General features: G+C 31.8%; 1 protein-coding gene across 5 annotated transcripts in view; it reads right to left on the reverse strand.

Moving 5' to 3' along the window:
• Positions 1–787: 787 nt before the first annotated feature.
• Positions 788–13687, reverse strand: part of LOC134715488 (probable G-protein coupled receptor 139) — a 94378-nt gene continuing 81478 nt past the window's right edge. For all 5 annotated transcript variants that reach the window (XM_063577692.1, XM_063577693.1, XM_063577690.1 and 2 more), the window contains one exon: positions 788–2174. In XM_063577692.1, the coding sequence (XP_063433762.1) occupies positions 894–2165 (1272 nt within the window). In that variant the 5' untranslated portion in view covers positions 2166–2174 and the 3' untranslated portion in view covers positions 788–893. The remainder of the gene's footprint in view (positions 2175–13687) is intronic.

A 13687-nucleotide genomic window follows, 5' to 3' on the forward strand; every position in this document is an offset into this window, starting at 1 on the left:
AAACGGTGTATTTAGGATTTGCTATATATAAACACGGGTCATAATCACAAGGTTGACAATACTAAATTATATCATTGTCGCATTGTTTCCTTATTGTAGCATTTTAATCAGTATGACTTTAAAAGATGACAATACGAATACTAAAAATCTAGACTTAGAATAAGGCGTATAGGTACAGTTTCCAATTTGTTAGCCGGCACGACGCAAAACAGCGAAACCAAGAATTCGACTTTATTAATATCTAATATTGGACAATGCTGTTGATAAAAAATTACTCCATTCCAGGCCCTTTTTTTCAACTTGAATAGTTAATATTACGAATAATTGATAAGTTCCAGGTTGACGATTTCAAACAGAAAGATTTTGAAAGTAGAGAAAACTGTGCATCTTATAATCAGAATGACTTTATCAGATGACTAAATATCCAGGCTAAAATAAGGCTAACACATAGTTATATACTTTAATTCAGTCATGGACCAGCGATTTCACGGGTGTGTTCTAGTTATATTGAATGTTTTGAGATGCAGAACTTTACGATTTTCAATTTTGGGCCAAAGTATTACGGGATTAGGGAAAGAATGCTTTTTCGTGAATTCGGATGGCACCCCTCCTAACATCTTCATATGAAGGGATTGAGATCTAGATAAGACTACATTTTATATTCTCTATTCTGTTGTCTCAATAACGTATACTCAACATCAACTTTTAAACAAATTTTCAACAGCAATACTATATTTTCCTTTGTTAATTTGCTATGTATATATGCATGGCTCAGTAACATATTAGATGAAACAATATAATTTATATGAAGCAAAAATCAGTTGATATAAAACACATATAAGGCGAGATGTTACTAAAGCTTCACGTGAACTATAATACGTCATATAATGATCTCATAATGGCGTCTCTGAATCGTCAACGATCTTGTCGTTTCCGCTATGTCCATTCGGTTGACCATTTATCATGCGCACTGTTAAATGATTTGAACTCTCTGGGTCTGTTCGAACATTTGTATATTCGGTATTCCAAGATGGAATATGTTTTTTCTCCTTACGACAAATTATCCTTCGAACAAAAGATAGAAATTCCTCTCGAAATATTTTACCCGTTATCAAATAAATATAAAAGTTGAAAGCATAATGAGTCAAACCAATCTCTTCAATGATACTTTTAACAAGTATGTATCGAAAATGACTAGACCACTGATGAGTCAACGCTGAGGCATCTACTAAGTTGTATGTTGAGTTGTCTGATAAATAAGGCATAGTACTGTTCACTAACGAAAGCGAGTCTTCAGGTTCCACACTGTATTGAACATACAACGCCACAGCTATTGTCACTGGAAAAGTCGTGAATATATGGTAAAATGAAACTGCAATTAACATCACTGTTGTAGCATTTCCGTGAGATTTGGCATGAGATTTTAACTGATGTTTTTCAAACTTTGAGAGTCTTCTGGCCTCATTTATTACAAGGACATTAAAAAATAAAATCAACAGCGGTACTAACATAAATACCACGGTCTCCGAAAACCAGGTCCAAACTGACCAAAGAGATTTATCGCCATTTTTTATTGCTGAAGGACGAGGAAGACACTTGGCAAATTGAGAATTGTACGACCAAAAATAGCCTTGTATGAGGTTCATGCAAAGGCAAAATATTGCGAGACAGACGATCACTATCATAGCACGTGTTGTAGTGCAGAATCTTTCCCGCTTAAATGGATGGCAAATTGAAATATATCTTTCAACTGTAAAGGCTAAAACTAACAACGGCGATAAGTATTGTGATGTCATAAAAATAATTGGATAGAATTCACAAAGAAATTTAACATCAAGTGTGCTAATTTCCCAGGTATCATTCAGTTCATGAAACACTTGCAATGTAAGAAATAACAAATCCGACAAAGCTAAAGCTGCAAGGTAATATCCGGAGGAATTCGACATCCTTTTTTGTAACCATATGCATAAAGCGAATATGTTTCCAGGGAATCCTATGCTGTAGGTCAATAACGTCACATATCGTCCTACTATTGTTTTCTCTGGTATATATTTAGAATAATACTGAGACGGATTAACAAATGAGATATTTGCAGAAGGAGGAGTTACTGTTGAAGGAAGAGAAAAGCCAATCTGATCCGATATATCTGAAATGTTGTATTCCATTTTATCAGCCTGAAAAAGAATAAGAATTCATTTAATTTTCCAACAAAAAATTTGTAGCGAGAGAGAGTCAGTTCGAATTGTTTTTGAATTTGTTATTATACAATCCCGGAGGAGAACTAGATCAATTATGCTTAAGGGTCGTAACATTTTATCTGGCTATAACCGTTTTACTATCCTATTTTAAAATAACAAATAAACCGCTAATGAATACGACTTAGGATGTATACGAGTACGAGACAGCAACGCAGCAATGATATTGTTTGTACAGAAATGACATGCAGTCTCAGAAATCCAAAGAATGGAATTCAAAAATAGACATGTAGCAATCCTTGTCAAGCTTTAAATACTAGTTATAGTGTTTAGACAATTTGTATATATATATAAAAATATGAAAGAGGAAGATCTGTATTAAGAACATATTTTTGAATGGACAAAAACACAAAGATATAAATAAACATTATCACTGATGAGCTTCCTGACTTGATATATATATGCATTTACGGCGTATTGGTTGTATTAGACTACAAAGATGATACATATTTATGATTTCTTTTATATTTAACTTTCTACCGCCGTTTCAAAAACCTACAGATGTTTGCATGTCAGTTTCTTGTAATCCCAACAAGAACTTCCTGAAGAGGACTCAATCATACAATATATATCAATTGTAAATTTGTTCATTATAGAATTATACAATGCATGTGTCACGTGATGGTAGATGTTTTCCCTTGAAAGCTTCGGTTCTTTTTTTTTCTTTATTTTATTCGTCTTTCCTTATTTGCCCGTTCACATGTCTTGTTATTTTTAATTTGTCTCGTTTGTGTATATTCCGATTATGATCTGATTTCTAGCATGCTAACGTTAACACAAGAATGAGTAAAGGTACTAGCGTCGTCGGTGGGTGGTAAACAAAGGCAAACATACACATAATGTACATGTCATTTCAAATATTCAAAATAATTCAAGAATTACTAGGGTTACATCTTGTTTCAAGAGGAAATTAAAAAAAAAACTCAAAGAAATATATTTAATGTGGGTTCCATACTCTGGCAATATCATTGGTTCAATATGTATATTTTACTGACATGATAACGACCAAGAACAAGAAGAAATGTTTGTGGAAACTCACATGAATCAAAATATCCTATTCGATGTTATGACATAACATGTTAATTCCTTATATGTAGATAGGCACATGCATAATTTTGAAGGTCTCAATTGATGAAATGAAATATGCATATCTATCATGACCAATATGATGTGTTCATCAAAACCATTTACACTAAACATTAACAAACTGGCCTAGATTACATAGGTTATTTCTGAAGACGATAACATAGGATCTTCTGCAATGTTGAATCAAAATAAGATCGAACTACTATGATAATAAATGTTGGTATTCTATTGGTATATATAGTTTGTATTACAGTAATCAAGCACTCGGGAATAAATCGCTGTATTGGAAGATAGCATATTCTGACCACCAAAACAAACAGAATATGTATGAGGTCAAAACCTCTTAGGATATGTACAATACGATGAAAAAGGATCAATTGCTTTTTTCTTGCAGCTTGTGAATTTTTTTACCCGCAAGAATCATTTTATTAGAAAGAACAAATTACAGATCACGAGTACGTGGATGATTTCTGAATTTACGAAATTTGTAAGTGATATATCTTTAATATTCATAGATCGTTGATCATCTCAACGAGATTGATTTTCTCGCTTGAGCCGGTATGTTTTTTTCGGTCATTATAATCACTTACATACATTGTGTTATGTTGTGCAAGCATTATGTTCATTTGCTTCTTCAAAAAAAGATAAATGGATGCATTAATATTAGAAACACCCAAAATCGATGAAGTTGGTAAAGTCGAGTAAACCGATTAGTGTTATCAAATTAAAAATTAGTCTTCAACACTTGAGATAATTATTTGATACATGTAAATTTTGAGCATGTTTGACCTTAAACTCTAGAAGTCTCGTCTAAAAATAAACATACTGATGCTCGTGAAGTATGTAGATTAGAGTGACATAAAATATAATTGCCACTTAGGAATTATACATAAAAAATCACATTTACGGAACTGAATAAGCAATCGATTGCAATAAATATGCTCGTATTCTCATATCGGTATGACATGTAAATGAAATACATGTGGTAATATTCTTTTGTATAATTGCGAAGTGTTCTGTAAGTGATTTATAATATAATTCGCAACTTAATTAATGAGCATTTTGCGTTCAATCTAAGCATTTATTCCATAAGCGACTTTCTGACTGACAAAAAATAAAATACATGAAGGAAGGAGAATTTTTATTTCTAATTGGCAACTAGAAAACATTCATTCCACGCAACATAAATCTGGAAGAAAAGAATACGTGATTATTATGTATTATGGGAAAAAACGTGTAGTAAAGTATCCACGTCTCTGGGACCGAAGTACTTTGTTAACAGCACAGTGTATTACAAGTTACAGGCAATGATATGAATTTATTCTCATAGGAATAATATGGTCCAATGCTGTACAATGTCTGGTTCGAGTGGAAACAATTAACAACTGATTGACAACTTCATAATTACAAAAACACTAATCTGTCAGAATTCATCAATGTTGGAGAGTTATTGTCTATAAACTGTCTTTATTTCTCAATACAATCTTATATAACAAAGCAGGACTAATACAGAGACTAGGGAAAACCAAATATTGCTATTAATGCCAATATGTATACAAAGCTTCTCAATAGAACTTTTAGTTTTGTACTCTTGTATATTGTTAAGTAAACATTCTCTTAAAACAAACTGAATTCCATATATGAATCATTGACGAATGTTTTATCATATTTTTGATAACACAAGCTAGGAAAGAAATATAAAGACATTTCTTTAATTGAATGGAGGAATTTATGATGAAGCATACACAAAAGATATTGGCTTAGCGTCGATGGGACTTCAACCGAACACTTTGCGAAAATTAGCAAACTGCTGTAGTATCTTACTTCAATTCAACCAGATAAAAACTGTTCGTGTCATTTCAGTGTATGTTGCAACGAAAAATATTGCTGCCAAAGCTCTACAAAAAGTTTTTGTTTTGCTTTCTCTTACAGTCATCTGTGAAGGGAAATACACCAACAAACACACAAACAATCAAAGAAAGAGATTGATGATTCTATGGGGTAAATATTACCCTTGTTTCCCATTATTACCAATTTTCCCAACCAAAAATATTTCAACTGCACAATTGTTCACCATTACAGAAAAAAGACAATCCATCATTTTGAAAGCTCAATCTAAACAATATTTTTTACAATATAGCGTGAAATGAATCTACTAAAACCATATCTAGCTATCAATTTAAGATAAATAGCTGCATAGTGAGCTTCACTACGATACGTACACAAATCAGAACATTGAAGAAACAAAACATGTAAAGTGTTTGAAATTAAGAATTCGTTAAAACATACATTAGTCATTTTAAGCATGTGAACTATTGCATAGTTTTTAGAAATCAAAAAGGTATTATATTCAAACCTTATAGAACTACCATTCTCAATAATTTGCCGCTGAAGTTGAAAGATAAGTACATCGCTCAAGGCAAAATTGAGCCCACTTTGATGAAATGAACAGCGTCAGATAGAAATCTACCTTCGGCAAGTGCACGATTATAATACATGTATTATAGCTTATATTTCAGTGGTTGTCGTTTGTTGCTGTATATCATATTTGTTTTTGTTCAGTACTTTATACATAAGTTTTCACGTTTGAAATGGTTTTACATTTGTCATTTCGGAGCCTTTAATAGCTGACTAGGTAGTAAGGGTTTACTCATTGTTGAAGGCCGAAAGGTGACCTCTGTGTCATTTGGTCTCTTGTGGATAGTTGCCTCAATGGCAATCAAATCACATCTTCTTTTTTTAAAAGACTTTAATTGACTTTGGAACATTCAAAAACGAAATGAACGATGTCTCTTTTGTAGATTTCCTTTTAACAGATTACTCAGATATCAGTTGTCGCTGGTATAAGGTTATTTGCTAACTTGAACAGCGCCCTTTCCCTTAAAACACATTGTTTCTGCGAAAAAAGTTAATTTGGTTTTGACATTGCAATAAAGACAATTCGATTAAGACTAGTAACTATTATCTTAATTTCTTACTTAGAATCATTTCTTGTTTCTTTGCTGTTTAATATGTATTAAGTTTGATGAATAATGTATACATAGTTTAGATGCACTTGTCTAAAGATAAATGACCATGTATACATTTTTATAATACTTTCTTTAATTGCAAAACATACAGAAACCAATTTTGGTTATGGTAAATACATTGACAAAACAAACATAATCAAACATAATGAAAACTCGACAATGTTTTAAGAAATATGATAAAAACAGTTACTGTTCTCCTTTCCTCGTTTCTAATGACTCTTTTATAAAAGAAACAACTGCTTTTACATCATTTGGTGTTGATGGATTTAGTATTATCACGAGTTTATCAGTAAAACTAAGTGTATTAATAGACCATGTACTAATTTAGCCAGATGGTTTTATGATGTAAGTAAACACTGAATGACCATGTTATGTAAACCCCATTACACATGCTACTTTTAAGTGTATTGGGGAAGTTAAGAGTTTAAATCAGAGTAATTAAACGATGACTTTAAAAATGCAAAAGTTTAGTACCGACGTTTATGACTTTATTTGAATAATGGGATAATTTCTCCGGGTACTATATAAACTAGTTTGTTCAGTTGGTGTACTATCTGTGTATTCCAACTGAACAAAACTTTGTGTTTTTAATTTAAAGGTTAGTAGACTTTATACATTTTTGGTAACGACTTAATCATTTTAATTGAGAAAGAATTTGTGGACAATTAGTTATCAAAAGTACCAGGATTACAATTTTATACGCCAAACGCGCGTTTCGTCTACATAAGACTTATCAGTGACGCTCATATCAAAATAGTTAAAAAGCCAAATAAATAAAGTTGAAGAGCATTGAGGACCCAAAATTGCAAAAAGTTGTGCCAAATACGGCTAAGGTAATCTACTCCTGGGGTAAGAAAATCCTTAGTTTTGGAAAAAATTCTAAGTTTTGTAAACAGAAAATTTATAAAAATAACCATATAATTGATATTCATGCCAACACCGAAGTGCTGACTACTGGGCTGGTGATACCCTCGGGAACGAAACGTCTACCAGCAGTGGCATCGACCCAATGGTGTAAATAGTTATCAAAAGTACCAGGATTACAATTTTATACGCCAGACGCCCGTTTCGTCTACATAAGACTCATCAGTGACGCTCATATCAAAATAGTTAAAAAGCCAAATAAATAAAGTTGAAGAGCATTGAGGACCCATAATTGCAAAAAGTTGTGCCAAATACGGCTAAGGTAATCTACTCCTGGGGTAAGAAAATCCATAGTTTTTGGAAAAATTCTAAGTTTTGTAAACAGAAAATTTATAAAAATGACCATATAATTGATATTCATGCCAACACCGAAGTGCTGACTACTGGGCTGGTGATACCCTCGGGAACGAAACGTCCACCAGCAGTGGCATCGACCCAATGGTGTAAATAGTTATCAAAAGTTCCAGGATTACAATTTTATACGCCAGACGCGCGTTTCGTCTACATAAGACTCATCAGTGACGCTCATATCAAAATAGTTAAAAAGCCAAATAAATAAAGTTGAAGAGCATTGAGGACCCAAAATTGCAAAAAGTTGTGCCAAATACGGCTAAGGTAATCTACTCCTGGGGTAAGAAAATCCATAGTTTTTGGAAAAATTACAAGTTTTGTAAACAGAAAATTTATAAAAATGACCATATAATTGATATTCATGCCAACACCGAAGTGCTGACTACTGGGCTGGTGATACCCTCGGGGACGAAACGTCCACCAACAGTGGCATCGACCCAGTGGTAAAAGTACATTTTTAAACTGTAATCAGAAAATAGAAACAATGTACTCTTTTAATTTTATCAATTTAATGGAAAGCTTGATTTGTTCAATGTCATTTGATTTATTTACTTTATTGTATATGGTAATTATTACTATTTTAATTTGTAGTTTAATTTTAAGTTTAGTAGTGTACTATAATAAACAAAATGATCTGTGTATTCCAACTGAACAGAACTTTGTAACCGGACAATTTCAGAAAACCTAGCGGTAGGATAAAGTCCTAAAACACGAACAGCATACAATTTACTTGTCATCTGCATACACATACAAGTTTCATCCAACCTCTCTCTAAACCAAGCTGGGTAAAGTCTAACCCCAAACAACACCAAAACCAAGTATAAAAAGTGCTGGAGTCTAAGTATAAAAAGTAAATAATACGCATCTTATATACCACACTAAAAGTTGTATGGCTATAACCTCTGGTCAATAATGTGTGTTTATTGCAATAAATCAACATATTGTCAGCTTATTCTGTAAATGATTACCACTTTGATTAGAACTTCTCTGGAAATCTTCCTAAATTTCCAGACACAATTTCCGTTTTTTTTTTTATGTTTTGAATGTTCTTGTTTTGGTTCTATTTTCTTACAAAAAAGAATAATTACTTCAAGTATAAATTGGTGGAAAATAAACAAGAACATGTCAATCATCATTGATTTAAATACTAGTAGTTAAGTTCAAGAACTGCTAATCACATCATAGTAAGGTTTGTTTATTAGCATTTCTTTGTGTATGGGTTTTTGGTTTTTATAACTTTTCATGTGCCCTGCTTGCGCTGGAATTTCATGGAACACTTCTTGTAAACGTTCTTACTAATATTTATTTCACTTACATAAAACTGGCAACGGTTTTAATATAGCTAAGCATACGTATCTTAAAGCAATGACGGTTTTTTTTAAATATGAAAACACTAGTATTATTTAAAGAAGCTTTTGTAAAATAAAAAACAATGAGGCTATACTCATGTGTTTTAGGAAGTTAAAGACTCATTTGTAGAAGAAAAAACCTTCAAACTAAATGTTTGAAATCAAGTCATTATAGTCTGATCGGATAATTATTTACGAATATAATTCATTAGTTGATTGATATCTTACGGACACCACTGAATTTTCGAGTGACACACAGAGAGAGTATCTGTTTGTTAGACGGATACTCCTGGGAACTGAAATCTTATCAAAGTCTTATTGTATCGATAATGACAAAAATACCAAAGCTAGAATAGTAATCGTAAACAAAATCAAAGCATTGTGAAGGGTTCGAATTGAATCATGCAACACTACATCGCATCTGATTCTGAGATCGATGTCTTGATAATTATACCATTAATCAAGCTTTCTTGTGTCGAAAACAATAAGAAAATTTTCGAAAATGGAAGAACAGGCCAAAAGTTATCCTGATTACCAAATAAATTGAATGCATTTTGTAAAATCCTATATTTCATAACGCATAGAGTGAGAAGACATTAAAAATGTGTTTGTTTGCACGATGAATTATCGTAAATGTGAATGACAACTGTAATATCTTGAAAAATTACAAAACAACTTAATTGTCGGTAGTATCACGATACTTGAGTTGAAGCAATCTCTATCGATATTTGGTAAGACTAGGAATGATTACTTTTTTAACAAAAGAATGTTATCTTTTAAAATTAATGAGGTCCCAAAGGAAGGAGCAATTCGTCAAAATGTTTTATATCTTAGAGAAGCCGGAATTCAAAATTTCCTTGGTATTCATGCAGAAATTACCTAAAAAGTAACTTATGATGACAATATTGAATAAACGCAAGCATTCAAATGAACGCAAGCATACACAACAATAACTTATGACCGTGACATAACTGCACAGAGAAAAAAATCGCTCGCATCTGAAACGCAGAAACACTATTTCCTTGACCATTCAATGTATTTAGGGACCGAAAGGTTAATTGTATTTGTAATCAACAGGAAAGTACAGACAATTTGCACCCTTGGATCTAATGAATGGGACTGTCGTATACAAGTCTTCTCCTACGCTTATGCATTTTAAATGAGGCAGGGGCTGGTGAATTGATTGTGGCCAAGGTTTGGTGGATCGGTAGTCGATTGGAAAACAGTGGCTCAAAATCAATTCAGTCTGACTATGACTGAACATATCATTTCTTTAAAAGTGGTTATTGATACACACATGATTTTTTACATGCTAAATAATGATATTTATACAGTGATCTGTACTCATATGTTTTAGGAAGTTATAGACTCATTTGTAGAAAAAAAACCCTTCAAACTTAATATTTGAAATCAAGTCATTATAGTCTAATCGGATAATTATTTACGAATTTAATTCATTAGTTGATTGATATCTTGCGGACAGCACTGAATTTTTGAGTGACACAGAGAAAGAGTATCTGTTTGTTAGACGGATACTCATGGGAACTAAAATCTTATCAAAGTCCTATTGTATCGATAATGACAAAAATACCAAAGCTAGAATAGTAATCGTAAACAAAATCAAAGCATTGTGAAGGGTTTGAATTGAATCATGCAACAATACATCGCATCTGATTCTTAGATCTGTAACGCAGAAACACAATTTCCTTGACCATGCAATGTATTTTCAATCTCACATATTCATTGTTTCATTCCACTATTAGTACAGAAAAGTCCATGTTTTTCCTAAATAATTCCGGTCATAATATAGAAAAGGTGGTGTATTTTATCATAATAATCTGAGTTAACATCACCTCCAATTGCAATTGAAACAAATGCTGTATTTTTCTTAAGGAAAAGATTACATTTTAAACCAAATCACATGCTTTCAGCAAATATTTGATTATGCAAGTACCTATAATGGTTAACAGTAATATTCCAGAAAATGTTTCCTTTCATAAAATTGATTTTTTTCTTTTTTTTTCATTTTTTTCTCTCAATCTATTAACTTCATTGTTCGGGTAACAGTTACATCAGACTTGAATACAGAGCGGAATTAAATACTTTTTTGATTGAACATCAATATCTCTAATGTCTTAGTTTGTATACAGCAATTTTCATCTGTTACCGTAATTGGGTTTCTTAGAACGTATAATGGGAAACGCAGTTAATGCAGTGACATCTAAAACTATTACTTTAATCTTTTTTGTTAAAGTCATTAGTGGTAAAGAGCTTTTTATTGAGAAGTATGTACTTAAATTTCATTGTATTCTTTATTTTGTATAGATGTAGAATTTATTTGAAATTAAGTTTTTGCTTAAAAAGGGTAAAATGATACTTTTGGGAAATCGAAATCACAAAATTTACGACAATCACTGATGGTAGGGAATAAAAAAGATTGACTATATCAGAACCAAAAGAAAAAAGACAACTAATAGCGCACAGAACACTGTCCAAAGGGATTTAAAAAATATTGGACAACTCAAATGAATGCATGTTCGAACCCAGTTACAGATATCACATTTCTTTAACACAAAATACACCATTTGACAACCGTGATAACAAACAACTTTTTCAAAATCACTTTCTACTTTTTTTGCTTTACTCTTTCTTGAACTAGTAATTTGTACAAAGCAATAATGCTGATATGATTAACGACAATATGTGCAACAAGTATATATAATAAGACCAAAATTGCAAAATGATAGGGTTTTTTTATCTGACAGATAACGCCGTCCACATTATATTCGTTCCCCTGCTTTTTATTTTTATTTTTAACCAAAACGCAATTCTTTAAATTCCAAAAACAAATTTCATTGAAGGTAAAAGGAGGTCAACGATAGGCATATGTTCATGTCATAATCGAAAAATGGATTAATTATAGCTTTATATATTGAAGTGTTTATGAAGTCCTTTAAGGCGCATGTTATGAAGGTGTATGACAGTATAGTTCATAAGGAATATGACCGCGTTTTTTTTATCATCCTGTTCAAGTAGGATATTTGCCGAGAAATGATTGGCTGTGATCTTTCCATATCGGTCGGATGTCGGTTAGGTCAGTTTTACGGTAATGTTAGCTACTGCTCTGTAAAAATACCTATGCTGAACAGGGGCCAGTTTCACAAAGATGTCTTAGGACTAAGACATGTCTTATGATGGTCTTACGACGTATCTTAGTCCTAAGTGGGTTTCACAAAGTGGTCCTAAATAAGGCCATCTCTTAAGTTGGTCATAAAGTTAGGACTACACGAGAGGTGTATTATGATGGTCTTAGGATTGTCATAAGTTTATTTATATAAATAACACGCAGTTTTTATATTAATTTTGCAAAAATTATCTAATTCTCCTAATTCTTATCCAATTGTCTATTCTCCATTTCCTGCTCACAACTAAATCTTATTGGTTGAGGGATTATAATGATTTGTCAACAATGAACATTCGATGTATTGGTATCAAGAGTGCACGATTTTATCCTGTAACCTTATTTCTTTAAACCGATACAGGGACATTCAACTCACTTGTACAACAAATGTTATAGTTTTATTCCCTTTTCTCAATTTTTTATTTTAAGTTCATATGTACATGTATATTAGTAAATTATTAATAAACTTTTTATATAAGACTTATTCTTTATATTAATTTTGCAAATTATCTAATTATCAATACGCTTAGTAATTTAAAGGAAACCCATACTACATTTACATGAATTTTTCTATCAATCCATGTATTTTGTCTTTTAAATTTAAAGAAGTTGCGACATGTTTATGATATCTTTGCTAAGATCATCCTAAGACAGCTTCGAGACGAGGTCTGAGATATGTCATAGGATAGTCATAAGAGGGTCATAAGACATGTCCTAAGATATATCTTATGACATGTCTTAGGATAGCTTCGTGAAACCGGCCCCAGGTAGTTAGTAGTATTATGTTAGAACACTAAAATTGTTTTTCTACAAATTTTGAAAACCAAAACTTTATTTGTACAATTCTTTGAACATTTGTTGAATATACCAACATCATAAATTCTGATATGCATTTGGCAATGCATTTGTTTTATCTCATGCCAATCTGGTTTCCCTTCTAACAGAAAATTTACACTACAATTATTTTTTCTAACAGAATTACAAAATGCCTTTGCAACAGATGAATCAATTGGCATGTAAGACGTTATCTTTTTTGTGTACTGTGTTGATAAGATGCATGCAGGTTATTCTTTTTTATTTTTACTGTTAATGTATTGTATTCAATTATTTCATTTTGGGTTTTAAATTAGTGTAAATATATCTATAAATCGGTGCAAAACTGAAAGAAAGCAATTCGGGTACATTTGAATAGTGAGTTCTAATAACATTCGTTTGGGATATCGTAAAATATGAAAGGGAATGACATGCTTCAAGAAATTGCTTCTATTATCAGGAAAAAACATTTTGTTAAGTTGAGGTGAGATTTGAAGACCTTTGTTAAGTCGAAATAAATGTACAGCAAAACAAAAAGACTATAGATGAAGTAGATTAACGTTATCTAAAAAATAAACAAAAAAATAAAAACCAACAAAAAAACCCGAAAAATTATTATTTCAAAGCATTACCAGTTAGAAAGTATTTTACAAGTATGCTACAAATTCAGACAAATATGTTCTAGCATTCAATATAAGC

The sequence above is a fragment of the Mytilus trossulus genome, chromosome 4 (assembly GCF_036588685.1).
Source record: "Mytilus trossulus isolate FHL-02 chromosome 4, PNRI_Mtr1.1.1.hap1, whole genome shotgun sequence".
In the NCBI taxonomy this organism is placed as follows: Eukaryota; Metazoa; Mollusca; class Bivalvia; order Mytilida; family Mytilidae; genus Mytilus; species Mytilus trossulus.